The sequence below is a fragment of the Periplaneta americana genome, chromosome 11 (assembly GCF_040183065.1).
Source record: "Periplaneta americana isolate PAMFEO1 chromosome 11, P.americana_PAMFEO1_priV1, whole genome shotgun sequence".
Taxonomy (NCBI): Eukaryota; Metazoa; Arthropoda; class Insecta; order Blattodea; family Blattidae; genus Periplaneta; species Periplaneta americana.
In genome coordinates this window covers 124,966,442-124,981,843 of record NC_091127.1, presented here as the reverse complement: position 1 = coordinate 124,981,843, position 15,402 = coordinate 124,966,442, and the positions used below count along the sequence as shown (strand labels likewise).

Here is a 15,402-nt window from a genome sequence, read left to right as displayed (position 1 = left end):
TCAATGCAGGCAGAGTTTTTCAGCAGCCCTTCAACTCCTTTGCACTGTAATGGCTTAAGAGTTGAATGTATAATTTGTGTTCTTTCCAGAAGCTTGCAGCGCTGAAGAAACTGCGTCTGACAAATACAGAGAAATAACGAAGATTTTATATGGCAACAGACGTTACAATTGCGGACTTTTTGTATGATATACATAACTCTGATGATGCAAAGCTTCATACGAACTATGTAGCATCAATAAAATAACAAGTCATCAGGAAATGAGCAACACAACTGAATGGTCAACTCTTAGAAGGCAACGTTAATACCCACATAGATATTTTCAAAATTTGAACTACAGGAAAATTATAAAAGCTGTAAGAAACTGTTTTACTCTGCCAACAAATTGCTGAAATTCAGTGACTCCATTACTCATTGGAGCACTCTGCTGCAAAATGAAAATATCACAACTACAGGTGTTTCAGAAATACTCTGACAAACCTTGTGGGGGGGGGGGGATGTTCCTCACATCAAAAGAACAAAAAAAGTACATATAAACATATGTCCGAAAATCCTTAGTTTTTTAGTTATTAATGAAAGAACATAATGAAACATCCGTTAGATAGTCAGCTTGGTAGCAAGTGTTACAACTTTAGTCAATTCAGAAACTGATAACAAAATTGTTCAAAATGTACAAAAATGACAAATGACTGTAGTAAGCAAGTCTTCTTGGCAACACATAGCCATCTAAGATACAATGGGTGCATCAGCAGACTTGTATTGATAACATCATTCGATTATCTAACAAAATGATTATTATTATCGGTTACAAACTTAAGTTGTTGGATTGTACCTCGAAACGTGTTGCACATAAACTTTTATTGTTATGAGTTTCTGAATTGAAGTTGCAACACTTTTTGGACACATGTTTATATGAATTCTTTTCCTTGTTTTGGTGTGAGGAACACGCCCCCAAGGTTTGTCAAAGTATTTCTGAAACATCCTGTATAAGCCAAGAAAATGCTGAATCATCGAGGAAGATGGTTTAGTGGGGGGGAATCTAACTATCTGAATGGAGGATATGCTGCTACAGACGACAAGTACAATTTCTGGATCCTACTAGAACTAGTTCTGCTTCACTTGCCTTGAATGTACCAAGAGAACTGAAAAGGTTCTTCTCAAACAATGATGTACCATTAAAGAATATTTCTATGTAGGCCTACAGGATCATTCTGAATGATGATGAAATAAGTCTGTCAGTATTCTCTTTGTGGAAGAAGCAATCTTCTAAGATGCCTATCTTAAGTCAACTGACAGTTTCTCCATCCAGTGCCTCAGATAAAAAAGAAGTTCCTCAACCCTCAGCTGAATTTTGAGCTCCCATAGAACCTCTCTGACGAAAGAAAATTTAGATGCCTAACATCATTTCAACAGTGAAGATGAAGATTAACAACAATACACAGAAAATTGTGTTTAAAAAAATGTATTGCTAGTTTACAACATTTTACGCAAATGTGGTTTATGTTTTTTTTTTTTTTTTTTATATTTCATACTTTCCCATGATAGCTGTGTAAAATACTACTATATACTATTTCGATTTAATTTTAACAGAGATTTTGCGTCTATTTAGTATCACTTTAAGTGCAAACTATAAAATAAAATAAAAAAAAAAAAATCTCACTAAAACATATTAATTTAATGTTGTATACAATTAACAGGTAACGGCATTATAAAACATAATTATTAACAATTAAAAACATCATTTTCCGTAAAATAAAGCATAAAGGTGATTGTCCTAATCATGAGTTTCAAATATAAATATATAACAATATTTCTGATGATAACACTTCTGGTAAGCGCTCGACTGTAAGTCAACAAATGTCTGTAGGTAATGCAGTCTCTATTTTAGGAAATAAATCACGCAACACCTACTACTGAAAAAACTTACACTCAGATGCCTACTTAGTTGCATTTGGTTCATGGATTGCAACTGCATAGGTCTATGACAGGCCCACTGAACAAGCGTATAACAGCAACATTTTTGTGGAATATAAGAAACTCTTTGACACAAATCGTTTCATCTGGTCACAGAAGGCAGTGATGTAAAAGACTACAATATTGTACTGTAGAGATTGCGAATATTTGTACAAATATTAGTTTTCCGAAGCCATGGATGAATAGATTCTACACAAAATGTAAACATATTTGTGAATTCATGTCAACACAGCATCTTATAATGACATTATTGTATTAATCCGGATATAAGTACCTTAAAGTTAGTTACATATAAGAATGTTTAATTTTGTAATGTTCGCTAAAGCAAACTCATCTTGATTTTTGAGCCGATGAATAAATAATGATTTGTGTATTTTTAACACACATCACAATCAGATGTCAACATAAATACCGGTAGCATTCAAAACACTCCATAAGTATTTTACTAATAAATAGGTCTTAACTGGTTTGCATATTGTATATTTGGTCTTCCTTCTTAAATTATTTCATATCAATTATCATTACGAACTCACTCCTAATTCTGACTTAATGTAGGTCTAGCCCCTCATCAGTTGTTGTATAATTGATACTAATCTGTGACTAGTTATTTGCATTTCATGTTTTCTTCATACTGTAAATACTTTTGTTTTTGTTAACCGAGATTTACATGTAATATTTGCTTAATATATTTTGTTTAGTATTGGATTGTAACTGTTTAAATTTAATACCATTATTATGTATTACTACTGTTATTTTCATTTTATCTACTCTGTAATTACATTGTTGAGTAGATTAAATAAATAAATAAATAATTATTACTCATATAAATTGTATAAACTGATGTCAAAATATACGTCTAACACAAATAGGAGTATTTATTACTGTATAAAGAAGGACTACTTACTTTGAAAATAAAATATTGCTCAAAGGAATTTCTTTTAGTTTTAGAATGTTAATGAAGTTTGTCACACTATTAACAATGGGCAGATCCCTGTGGTAACTACTTACTAAGTATGATCAAATCGTTTAAAATATTTTCCCCTCTTATTCCTGGATATGAAGCATTACTGCTTTCAATATATAATCTTCTACACATTCCGACAGTTCCTGCAAGTTAATTAACTCTTTAAAAAATAAATAAAAAAATTAAAACTTGATCAAGCCTTCCAGGCCCACCTACTTTAGCAAAGGGCTGTTTTATTATGTTATGACACGCTTATTAATAGACTCGAACCAATGTCGTGAATTACTCTGTGTATGAATTAAATCAGCACAAGATATATTTAATAATTTAATGAGAACACATTTCACTTCCAAATTTTAACGATCGTCTATTTGGCACAGGATCGAAGATACGCTAATCTTAGTTAAAATTACACTAATTTCTTGACTGATTTTTCCATTTCTCTGCTGTTCACGAACACTTCGAAGTCCAGTTGATTTTTCACCTTTCTAATCAGCTGATCACTTTCTTGGACGCATACCCGCGCGTTCACGTACACACGCACGCGCACAAACACATCTCGCACATACATAAATTCATCTCGTAAGAATTTTCAATCCATATCGCTTGTATTAGGTTACATAGAATTTCCACTGCTAACCATATTGGGAGGAAAAAAAAAGAACTTTACACGCACCTTCGAAAAGGTATAAAGCCAACACGCCACTGATAATTATGATAAATGTCATGTACATCAGATAACTGTACACATTCATATGATATTCTTAGTATCCACCTGTCAGTGACGATTTACTGAAGTCAAGGTCACTTTTAGCACAAACTTCAATCTTGAATCAAAACAAAACACAGAAAGATGCAACAAAATGAAGTTTCACTAGTCGCAAGCTGAGCACTTCTCCGATATTCCACGATTTTGTTTTCCATCATTCTTCTTTAGATTACGCACGTTCTTCTTAAAACACACATACGCATCTCTGAAAAATGACTGCTCCTAGAATGTAATAATCTTCCAATACATACCAAGACGTAAGCGAAGAAAAACTTACAAAATAAAGATATTATCAAATTACATCCTTATTTCGTGAATAATTAAAATACTCATCATTCTTTTCTTATACTGTAATAATAGTAAAACAACTGAATTTTACAATGCGCCAAGCTTTGTATATACCTCACTGCTATAAGACAGCATATCATGTTAAATAAATATTCATAGTAATTCTACATAGAAAATAAAAACAAAAATGTAGGCCTAATTCAAACGAGTTGGTTAAAAACATTACAAATGCACGTTATAATTTTTTCACACGACGATATCGTCCATGTACTGACGGTCACTCAGGAGAAGACGAGCGAGGAGTGAGGAAAAATGGTAGTTAATAGAGAATGTTACGACAATAGTACAAATACTGCATGTGTTGCGTAACGTTATCTATTATCCTCACTCCGCGCTCGTCTTCTCCAGTCACCGACTATAGCACTTCAACCTGTACGTGACATATTGAAAGCTATTTTAACCTTTAGGAGCCGTGTGTCCATTATAGTGGCCAGCTAGTATTATGGTCATGACGTGATATAATACGTTATAAATTGTATGTTATATATAAAATACGTTGATATTCTTTAATTTTATATAACATTGCACTTGATTAAAACAATAAATTTTTTTTATAATTTTTTTCCCTAAAAAGGAGCAAAATCATTTCAACTACAGTCAACTGAAACCCCGCCAGTTTCCATGCGTACCATTACACCAATAGTTTTACATGGGCCCTCCCCATCCTTTACCACAGGCTCAACTGACTGCAATGCCCGGGACGCGAACCTGCGATCATAGGCATGATATGCTGGCCAGACATATCTTGTGCACCTTAAACAGCTCGGCTAATGAACCCAACACGAATTTATCCGATTATGCAGATATACAAACCCCTGGTTAAAAGTTAGGCATTTGCGTCAAATAGTGACATGAGTCTTCCGGCTTCTAAGGGTTAATCAAAATTAGGCCTAAGTAAAATCTTTGCATGGAAGAGTAAGAATACGATTTTATAAGCGAGGCAGATATGAAATTCAGAGAAAATGCAAGAAACAGGCAGCTATCTCGTGAAAATAAAATCATATGAAAAGCAAACTCATCATAAGAATTCTAAAAAATAACCCTCCTTCAATAGCAACAAATAAATATTTTCTATAAATGTCGTTACAAAAGTCTTATCTCAAAGGCCAATAAAGTAATTTTAATGCATCTGTCCAGATGTTTACTTTGTGAGAACACACATCATTTGTATGGTCATGGTATTCTTTCACCCAAAATACAATTTCTTAAATAAAAAAGGAAAAGAATGTAAATTAAAAAAAAATTAAGAACTAGAACTACAATCATAGTTTCAAAGGAAAGTATTCTCTTAAAACTAGAACTAAATCAAACAGAAAACATTTCACTATGTCAGTGAATATTTAAGTTCTATATGACAATGTCAGTGCTCAGCCCTGAATATGGATGTGAATCTTGGATAATGTCACAAAATATTAGCCAAGTAGCTGTAAAGAACATAGAATGACAATTGTTGGTTGGTCTATCAATGCTGAGCACGTGACAATTAATTGTCACTTCTCATCTTGCCTCAATTTATGCCCATTTTCAATTTGTGCACCTAGTAAACTTACGTCAGCAGATATCACTAGACATAGTAGGCAGTGGACCAAAGAATAGAAATGTTCTCACTCCTCTATAAGAAGCCTTCAGTTACCGAAAGCTGACAGTAACAGAGGACATCGACTTAGATTTAACTTATTCATGGTATGAGCAAAGGGATCTTTTACACACAGTAAATCTACATGGAGACACAAGTATTATTTTGTCATCCACTAGAGGTTGCATCACCCTTGGCCAGAATTGAATTTACAGGCTCTGTGTCTAGAGGTAACAACAATAACCAGACTACCGACAAAATTCAGAAAAATAATTACACTATAAACAAGTTTGCCATTACTTTCTATAGAAATAAGGTAGGCTTAACAAAGAGAGAACAGAATGGTTTACTTGATAAGAATACAAATGGCAATATCTAACTAGTGCTATAGTATTAATCAACAGGCACAACAGAAAAAGCTGGATTCGAGAACAAGTCGCGACACTTGGATTCTGAAGCAGGGGTAGAGGAGGACAACAAAAGATCCTGCCAATTATTAAATATTACATTGATAGGAAAAATCAAGGACTTGGAAGAAAATCTGCTCAACCTCTTTTTCTTGTCACAAATCACCCAGTTGTAGCTTAGTCTGCCAGGTGACAGGGTTCGGTCGTTAGCAGATTGTGAGATTTGTGGTGGGCAAAACAGCTATAGGACAACACTTATCTAATTGCTTCATATTTCCATGCCATTTGCATGGCAACATTTTTTCATTATTGCCAAATCTCACGAACTTTTCACTCCTTGATTTCATTCGTGATATAAACCAATTAATAAAATTAATAGAAATATTGTTCTGATAATTGTTCTGGTTTTTCAAGAAATGAATTTAATTCATATATTATTGTTTGCATTTCTATCTTCTTCTGTAGTTTAAAAGAGTCATTAAATAAAGTACTAATATATAAATAAGTAGAGGTTGGGCTCAATTACAATGAGATTTCTCGAACCAATTTACAAGAAATAGAATGAGCCAACATCTATGCCATGGATGGACATTTAGTGGTTTGTGAACCGGAACTGCTTTGAAACCTCCCTCCAATGCCGAGAGATAGGGCTGTGATTTACTGTACTGGTCTCTTCGTATCAGTCATTTTATACTGTAGAAATCAAAACAATTGAAGGAGTCAGGAACTAAGGGCTGTAAGAGCACTTTACTTACTTTTGGCAAATTGTGATTGAATATGTTGAAAAGCTTTCATAAATTCCGTGAAGTTTTAACAATTTTTTTAGAAATCTCACCTGTACCCCTTTGTATCTGACCTCAATTCGAGTTGAATTATTGTCATGGCACTTTGAAAGACAATGAAACAATCATTTAAACACTAATTTCACGAAGAATGGGAAGAACAGCAGTTTTTCTATGTTGCCAAAGGAGAAATGTTATTTGCCTTTTATGCTAAAAAATAATAATGGGCATCTGTCCACAAAGGCAATTTGCAAAGACATTATGTGACCAATCATGAAGATCACATATAGATTACGAGTGTTACATTTTATCTTTTGAGACCTTTCAGGCTTTCGTCATGTTGAAAACAATTCATTGAAACTTATATGGTCAAAGTGGCTGGAAAAATGTTAGAAATACCTGTATGATCTTAAAAGAATTAAACAGTTCAGGTGAAGTATTGTCATTAACATTAAAACTTCACGGAATTTATGACAGCTTAAACATTTCCAATCACATTTTCTCAGAAGTTCACTTATACCAGTTTGCTTCTGACCCCCCTCAACTGCTTTGATTTGTATGATACAGAATGACTGATACAACAAGATGAAGGATTGGTGGAGCAGAGAAAAATTCTCTCCAGCACCGGGATCCAAACTCGGGTTTCCAGCTCTACGTGTTGACGCTCTAGAGCTGAAAACCCAGATTCGGATCCTGGTGCTGGAGAGAATTTTTCTCCGCTCCACTGATCCTTCATCATATGATAATGCAGAATTTCTGCACGGATATATCATATGTACTTCGGTACATCGCAATAATATGATACAAGATGAGCACTGTAAATCACAGCTCCATCTCTTTGCACAGAAGGGAAGTTTCGAAGCACTTCTGGTTTGCAAACCAGTAAATCCCATCTATGCAATTCAGTAATCAATATCATTCAAAGAGTCAAGTTAAATTTACATTATTTCCAAAGGACAAGTTTTCTAAGGATACTCTCATTTTCCTTTTCGTATTTCTATCAGCTCTCAATTATGATCAGTCCACCAGAAGTATACTTGTACAGCCAACACAACCTTTTTTACAAGATACATCAATGTATGAACAGTATTTCAGCAGAATTCAACTAATTGTAAGAATAGATATGCATTGAGGTTTCTGTAATTTCTTCTATGCTTAGGAATTACCTATAGTTTCTATTAAGAGCAGATTTACTCAACCTGGAAGAGTTGTGTACTCTCTTGGGTGCAATGTGGCTGATTATTCCAAAGAACTAGACTGTTTTAGCTAAATCCTTAGATCAAAACACAGTACAAGCACAGTGTAATATATACAGCCACGAAGCTCAATATGTAGTAAATATGCATCCATAGATAGTTGCTAACCACTAGGGTTGCTAATATCGCCTCATTACAGACAATGCAAGATAGTACCGGCACAGTCTTGTTCCTGGCACCCTCACAACTCAAGCTTCGTGACTGTATATACTAGACTGTGGTACAAGCATTCCACGTGATTACCACGTACTCCTCCCTGGGAATGTAAATTATTCTGCCACACACATTCGTGTAATACAAATTACAGTCGAATTCTTTGTGAAGTATTTCAAAAAACCAGTTCAACATAATATTAAACACAAACTAACTCTCTAGTCCAGTTAATGGAATAGTCGAGTGCAACAGACCCTAGAGAGTAGCCAACTCTTCCAGATCTTAAGCAACATGGCTCTAAGGATGGAAACTGTAACTACTTCCTATATACATAGAAAAAAAATTAATCTCAATATATGGCTGCAGAAATGTGAAATGCTCTTTAGTATCCAAAAGTCGGAAATCTCAGCCAAACAGAAAGTCAGTTACTAACCATGACTCTGGTCTCTCATATGACAATTTAGCTGTCTCGGTATTTATTGAAAATATCCTCAGCAACTCCTGAGCTTCACATTTGCTGGTATGTTTTTTTTCTTCTAATTTTTTACGTATATCAATGACATTGCGCAATTTGCAGACATTAAAAAATTCAAATCTAGGTCTATTATAACTGTTTTGCAAAATAGGTAATTACTTTATGATACAGAAATTGTATAACAGTAAATCTAGAAAAGTTAGACATAAAATTAGACCTCTCATTTTGAATTTCTTGCATTTTCATACCTTCTCATTTTGAAGTTTCTTTCAGATTCTAAATTCATCGGACGCTTTACAGATATGTGCAGTATTTTCTTTTCCTATTAATGGACTTCACAGCCCTTCTCACTCTTCTGTTCTATTTTGTCAATCTTATTTTCATCGCTCCACGAAGTAAAGATACAAATTGCAAAACAATTTTATTGTTCAAATTTGTTATTTTCTTACTTTTTCATTTGTTGTGGAGTCAAAGAACATTATTCAGGGGAAGCTTAAAATAGTCATAAAAGCATCCAGTACCAGACAACAATCTAATGACGCAATAAACCTTCATAACATGGGACTTCATTCAGAATGTCAGAAACTTAGCAACAATGTAGAAAGGCATATTTATCTACAATCTGTTCTGCACTTTATGACCAAACAGAGCGGCCAAGCACCCATAACTTAAGAGTGTAATTGTAAGTACTAAAGTGCTTTCAGAATAAGAAGGTATATGCGGTGGAACTAGTCGACCAGTCTATATGGTGTTGTCTATTTAAATTGACCCAAATGCCTCTAATGTTTTATTTATTGTATGCAAAAGTGAAGTTCTGAACACACAGGCTACAAGCATGGTATTTTCTGCATGGCCTAATAATTCATTGAGTTACAGTCAGGGTTGGGACTTTACACGTAAAAAAAAGGTTATTTACATTACAGTAAAATACGCGTAAATAATGCGTAATTAACGTAATAAATGTAGAACACGTAAAAAACACTCAAGAACTTTTATTTTTAGTCTGTCTTTGTTCAGTTTGTGATGAAAATTTACCGTTTGAACTGCCAACAAACCTAGCATATAACTCGAGGCTACCAATTAATGTTAAAAAATGGAGATCTGAAGAAGATTTTGCAATTCATATCGGATGAACTGAAAGGTTTCTGCACAGAAATGTAAACATGGCCTACAACCAACAAAGATAGTAATGCCAGTTGAAAAAATAAGTTTATTAATGTTCTGACATACAAAAAGTCTATTCAGCCATGCTTTCCAACTCACTGATATGATTAGTCATTAATCACATAAAATTTGTAAAATTATTACACTGAATGAGTTTATAATGTTTAATGTTTACCTTAAACTGTTGTGCTATAAAAAGGCCTTTATCACTAGAATCACTTATTTTTAAAACCCCACACGTGACAAAAACAAAACTTTCGGGAAATAAATAAAAGTTGTTTGGTTTAATTAATTTTATTTTAATTGTGAAAATGTATTTAACAAGTGCTAAATGTTAGGTCTATTCATTATTAGTTGTGTTTTATTATATAAAGTCCCCTGACAAAATTAGTTGACATGTTATGTGGTTTTCCCAACAAACAAACTGAAAGTAAGCAAAGCATTGCTATTTTTCTAAACATTAGAGTGAATGAGAGTATGAACAAATTTTATAATCTATGTAAAATTACAATATAAAAAAAATCTGCTGCAACAGACATTTTTCTATCAGACTTAAAAGCAATAAGTAATTGACGTTTTGATTGTCAAAATCAATAAATGTTAGTTTATTACTCCGTGTATAAAACAGTTTTATACATTACGTATTTTACCCGTAAATTACACGTAAAATGCGTACAGATAGTTTACTCTCCCAACCCTGGTTACAGTTTTCACATTCACTAGCACAATTACTTATTTAGATAAAAAAAAAAAAAAAAAACGTAAGTATGCATACACACGCAAAACCCACCCTCCCCTCAGATTGGCCATTCCCATGTTATGAAATAGCAACGTAAAGTGAGAGCAAACATCAAAGCCTCCACCACAGAAAAGGCATTTTTTGGTAACGAATGCTACGCTAGATCGAAGTACAGTTGGTCTAGGCAATTCCATAAGGGATATGATGCGCCTTTGTTTTGCAGTTGCTAGATGGCACCATAATGAACTTCATAAAAGTGGTTGCCTTGAAAGTCCATTAGGCTGAACAATCTGTTACATGTGATCGGGCTTAATTTTAACAGACAAGAATATAATCTTCAATAATTACATGTACAAATACCAGATTCGTAGCATGCCTCTACAAACATACTGTATCTCCTCTTTCCACTGGATAAATGTACAGTAAGCTTATATAGTAAATTCACGATTGCTATAAGAAAGTCTGGACATTTGAGTGAACTCTCTCGCTTACAGTTTTTCAGGCGAGAATTTCTACATAACGATAGTGCAATGCAATATTTGATATTTTCTTTTTTTAATTAATTTTGTGTGTGTGTGTGTGTTTTTTTTTTAAATTACATATGTGTCACTTCATTTTGGATGTTAGTGGCTCAGAGTTCTACTGATTAATAAAAAAAAAAATTAAAATCTGGGATTAAAAAGACTTCCGTAAATGTATTTTAACACAACAATAAAGAATCAGATTGTTGCAGTGATCGACTGCAATTTTAGTCTTCGTCCCACATGTATCTGCTATCTCAGTCTTTCACTTATGCACCATGTGTCAACACCATATTGCTACCAGCACTCTTATTAACTTAGGCCACATAACCTCTTATTCTGAAAGTGCAAAAGAAAGACACTTTTAATGCTGTATAAAACAAAAACTATATGCTATATAGACATGCGTTTTGCGCTGTTAGGTTGAGGAATTGTAGAAGTTTTGATAAGATACACTGTTGCTACTACTGTATTAATTGCAGCGCTGGCATAAGAATAATAGCTAAGATGACTATCTGTGATATTGACATGCATTTTGCACTGTTAGGTGAAGAACTGTTGACAGGAAAACTTCATCTTCAAACGAGAGTTAAGAACTGACCCATTGGCACTGGGGCGTTATAAAATAAGAAATTATCTACACAAAACACTTCCGAAGCACCAAATCGTTTGTGCAACAGAAGAAAATTATAAAATTATGCTCTCGCACAATGGCCATCAAGAAGCCCTGATTTTACACTGTGCGACGTTTTTCTTTTGGAGTTAACAAAAGACAAAGTTTACATCTCCCACTTCCTAATAATTTAGATGAGCCGAAACAAAGCATCATGAGAGCTGTGGTGTCAATGCGATATATTACACTAAGTTTGGGATGAGCTAGACTATCGTCACCTTGATGTGTGGCATGTGACACAAGGAGCATATACCGATACTGAACATTTGTGAATTCCCAAAGTAAACTTGAAGAATTACTTTACAAAACAGTGTAAACTGATTCCTGATAGCATTAATAGTTTTGGATTTATAAAACACTGAAAGTGTCTTATTTATTTTTTAAGCAAGAATTGGGCCTCATTCAAATAAGATCTGAAGAATAAAGTTCAAAGAAATAAGAATAAGTATGCATGCAATTCTGCAATCATCATTTAATCAAGATAGCATTTCGAAAAAATCTAATCTTTCAGGTGAAGCTCCCTGTAAAGCAGATTTGAATAATTTCAAGGGAAAAAATTGTTCCGGGGCCGGGTATCGATCCGGGACCTCTAGTTGAATGTACCAGTGCTATACCAACTGAGTTACCTGGGAACTCCACCCGACACCGTCTCAACTTTTCCTTTTATATCACACAACTCGCGTGGGCTGACGAAACGCCAGAAACCCACATCGAGTGCTCACAATCTCTGTGTGACTTGGAATTGTGGTTTTCTGTTAACGTGTCGGTGTCGGGTAGAGTTCCCGGGTAGCTCAGTTGGTAGAGTGCTGGTACATTCAACCAGAGGTCCCGGGATCGATACCCGGCCCCGGAACAATTTTTCCCTTGAAATTATTCAAGATAGCATTTCGATAGCTTTCCCTTCTGGACATCCAGGCTCAATTCCTAGAAAGATCAATGCATGATTTGTGGAGAACCACAGTTTTGATGCACATTTTGTGGTAATCTTCAATATTTCCCCACACAACACACAGGACTGATGTCTGATTTGCGTTTCGTTATGTGTTAGGTTAAATGACAGGATAGCTAAGTGACATGAGGCCGAGGTATGTGACAAGGTTAATGGGTTAGTTTAGGAGATAGCTAAGTGACACGAGGCTGAGGAATGTGAAAAGGTTTCAATAACTTAAGTACGTTTTCTCCCCCGTGTGTAGTGCGGGGAGATATCGAAGTTTCACCCAGATTTTTGGGGCATTCCTGTTCTCTCGTCCGTAATTTAAAAAATTCTCCATGATGACCGCCCCATGAGAAATGTATGACTGTTCCAGCTTGTATAATTTTTCATACACGATAGTCTTTAGGCCTATATAAATGGACAGCCACTGGAGCTGAATGTAGCTTGTTATAAAGAAAGAAAAATTAAAATATTTAAAGTTAAGGTACTTTCAATGTAATTTATGTAAATGATCGGCTGCTAACACTCAACATAACTCATATAGGAGAGGGTGCAGGAGACTCATAAAATTATATTACAAGCATTCGCTACAACATATCATCAACCTTGTGAGAAAGAGATGAATCTTTTTAGGGAAAGCATTCCACCACTTCATATAAAATGTCAGATGCGTGGTGTAAGAGGAAAAGGCATATTTATCTGCAATCTGTTCTGCAGTTTAAACAGAAAGAGCAAGTCTTACAACAAACTTACATTGTATCTGTCAGCTACATGGTGTGAACTGTGTATTTCAGCCTGCAGGCCGGTCACAGCGCTCAATCACTACTGATACCAAGTCCAATCGGAATGAAACTTACTTTTTGGCCACAGCGCTGATATGTGTCCAAGAGCTTTATGGTGGAGGCGCGTATGAATTGTTGTGGCATTCCCCCACTAGGGCTCTTGTGTTGCACATTATTGTTTGCGTTCTGAGTGCGATGCGTGTGGCGCTGCACCACCGACTGACTCACGTTATTAACCACGTTGCCAGCATTCAGAGAGTAGAGGTTATCCCCGCCTGAATAGTCAACCTGTTGTTGGTGTTCCACCTTGCGTTTCTTGTGACCTTGTTGCGACGCCACCCCGCTACTGCTATTGCCGCTGTGCTGGGATTGGATGAACATGTCATGCATTCGCTGAAAATGATTAAATATCATTTATTTCTTTCCGATGTATAACAATATTCGTAACATACTGACTGTGGTACTCAGTTGAAATGTGTGTCATCAATAAAAAAAACATGCGTTTTAATTAATTTAATTTGCACTGTCTTTGTACACAAGTAGGCCTACTTACGCGGTATTCTGAAGTATACGGGAAATGACTTATTATTAAATAGTACAAATAATCCAATATCTCATACAACACAGATGTAAGAGTTTGCACTACATATACGATGCAATCTCTCATAGAAAACATATTTAATAGTATGCTCTACATATGCTATTATCACATAGATATGTCGCTTCAGTAAAAGAAAACTAGTTTCCCAACGTTTAGAAGCTAATAATTACAATACCATAGCAATGTAATACTAAATTTTCATAACAATACATACTGTAAAAGACAAGAAACGAAATAATTATGCAATTATAATGTCACCCAGGAAACAACTCACCCAAGATGTCCGAGCCAGAAACTGACATACGTTCAATGAAATCCAATGGATGAATATTTTCTTACAGGTAATACGTAAAGTAATTACTTTAAAATGTTTACCTCTCACTCTCCTGTTCCTTCACGAAGGACTCTTCTAACATAGTGACAACATCCGGAACAAAGAGGTCCTTCAAATACCAGCCATCTTGAAATGGTGACGGGCGTTTTGTGATACTGTCCTCCGCAAATATCACTAAAACTTCGGCCTCAGATACTCCACACGAACCATGTACACAAATACATGCACTACTCTGTTACACATAAGATGTTTTGAATGGGTAAACAAAACATTTACCCAATTTTTCTGACGTTTTCACTTCATGCCTTTTCACACACATTCAATACGAGTTATTACGTACATCGGCCACAGAGACGAAACCTAGTGGTGCTCAAGGGAATATTCGAAAGTGAGATTGTAATTCTATATAATTTCTATATAACCAAGCTACTGCTGGTTCAGAAATAACAAAATAATTGTAATGAAAGTAATTTATACAAAAATATAATGCTACTGAGTTATTAAATAGTATAGTGATTTATTTTATATGTCAATATCTAAGAGTTGTTTCGATTCCGACTTTCTCCTCTGTACCTAACTCAAACGCCATCTTTCGTCAATTACAATGTAGCAAAAGAGAAAATAAAATTATTTCTGCATTTGAAGCTTGTTATGCTATACATAGCGCGCTTTTCTTTTTCTGTAATAAAAATACTTTCAACGAACGTTTTCAAAGTAAAAATGTAAGGCACTACTGCGTTTTGAATTTAAAATATTAGAATAGAAAGTTTTACTTGCAATAGACACAGTGTAATACATCCTTCTTAGCTACAATGAAAATTTGCGTAAGAATTGTCCATAGAATTTACATTTTATAGTATCTTTTTCTGTTTAAAAAGCCACGCTTTAATTTATTTTTAAATTATAATACTACGTGAACTTTCTAAAGGCTTATAATTATGCTGGTAAATA

The 15,402-nt window shown here is 34.6% G+C and overlaps 1 protein-coding gene across 10 annotated transcripts in view; it reads right to left on the bottom strand.

Annotated features, from left to right (window-relative positions):
• Hipk (Homeodomain interacting protein kinase) overlaps positions 1-14,813 on the bottom strand; it is a 138,339-nt gene extending 123,526 nt beyond the window's left edge. For 9 of the 10 annotated variants that reach the window (XM_069839994.1, XM_069839996.1, XM_069840000.1 and 6 more), the window contains exons 1-2: positions 14,493-14,813; positions 13,592-13,909 (exon numbers count right to left, since the gene is read on the bottom strand). In XM_069839994.1, coding sequence (XP_069696095.1) covers positions 13,592-13,906 — 315 coding nt within the window. In that variant the 5' untranslated portion in view covers positions 13,907-13,909; positions 14,493-14,813. Of the gene's footprint in view, positions 1-13,487; positions 13,910-14,492 lie in introns of those variants that run through there. The other variant, XM_069840004.1, reaches the window with a different exon arrangement.
• Positions 14,814-15,402: the final 589 nt, after the last annotated feature.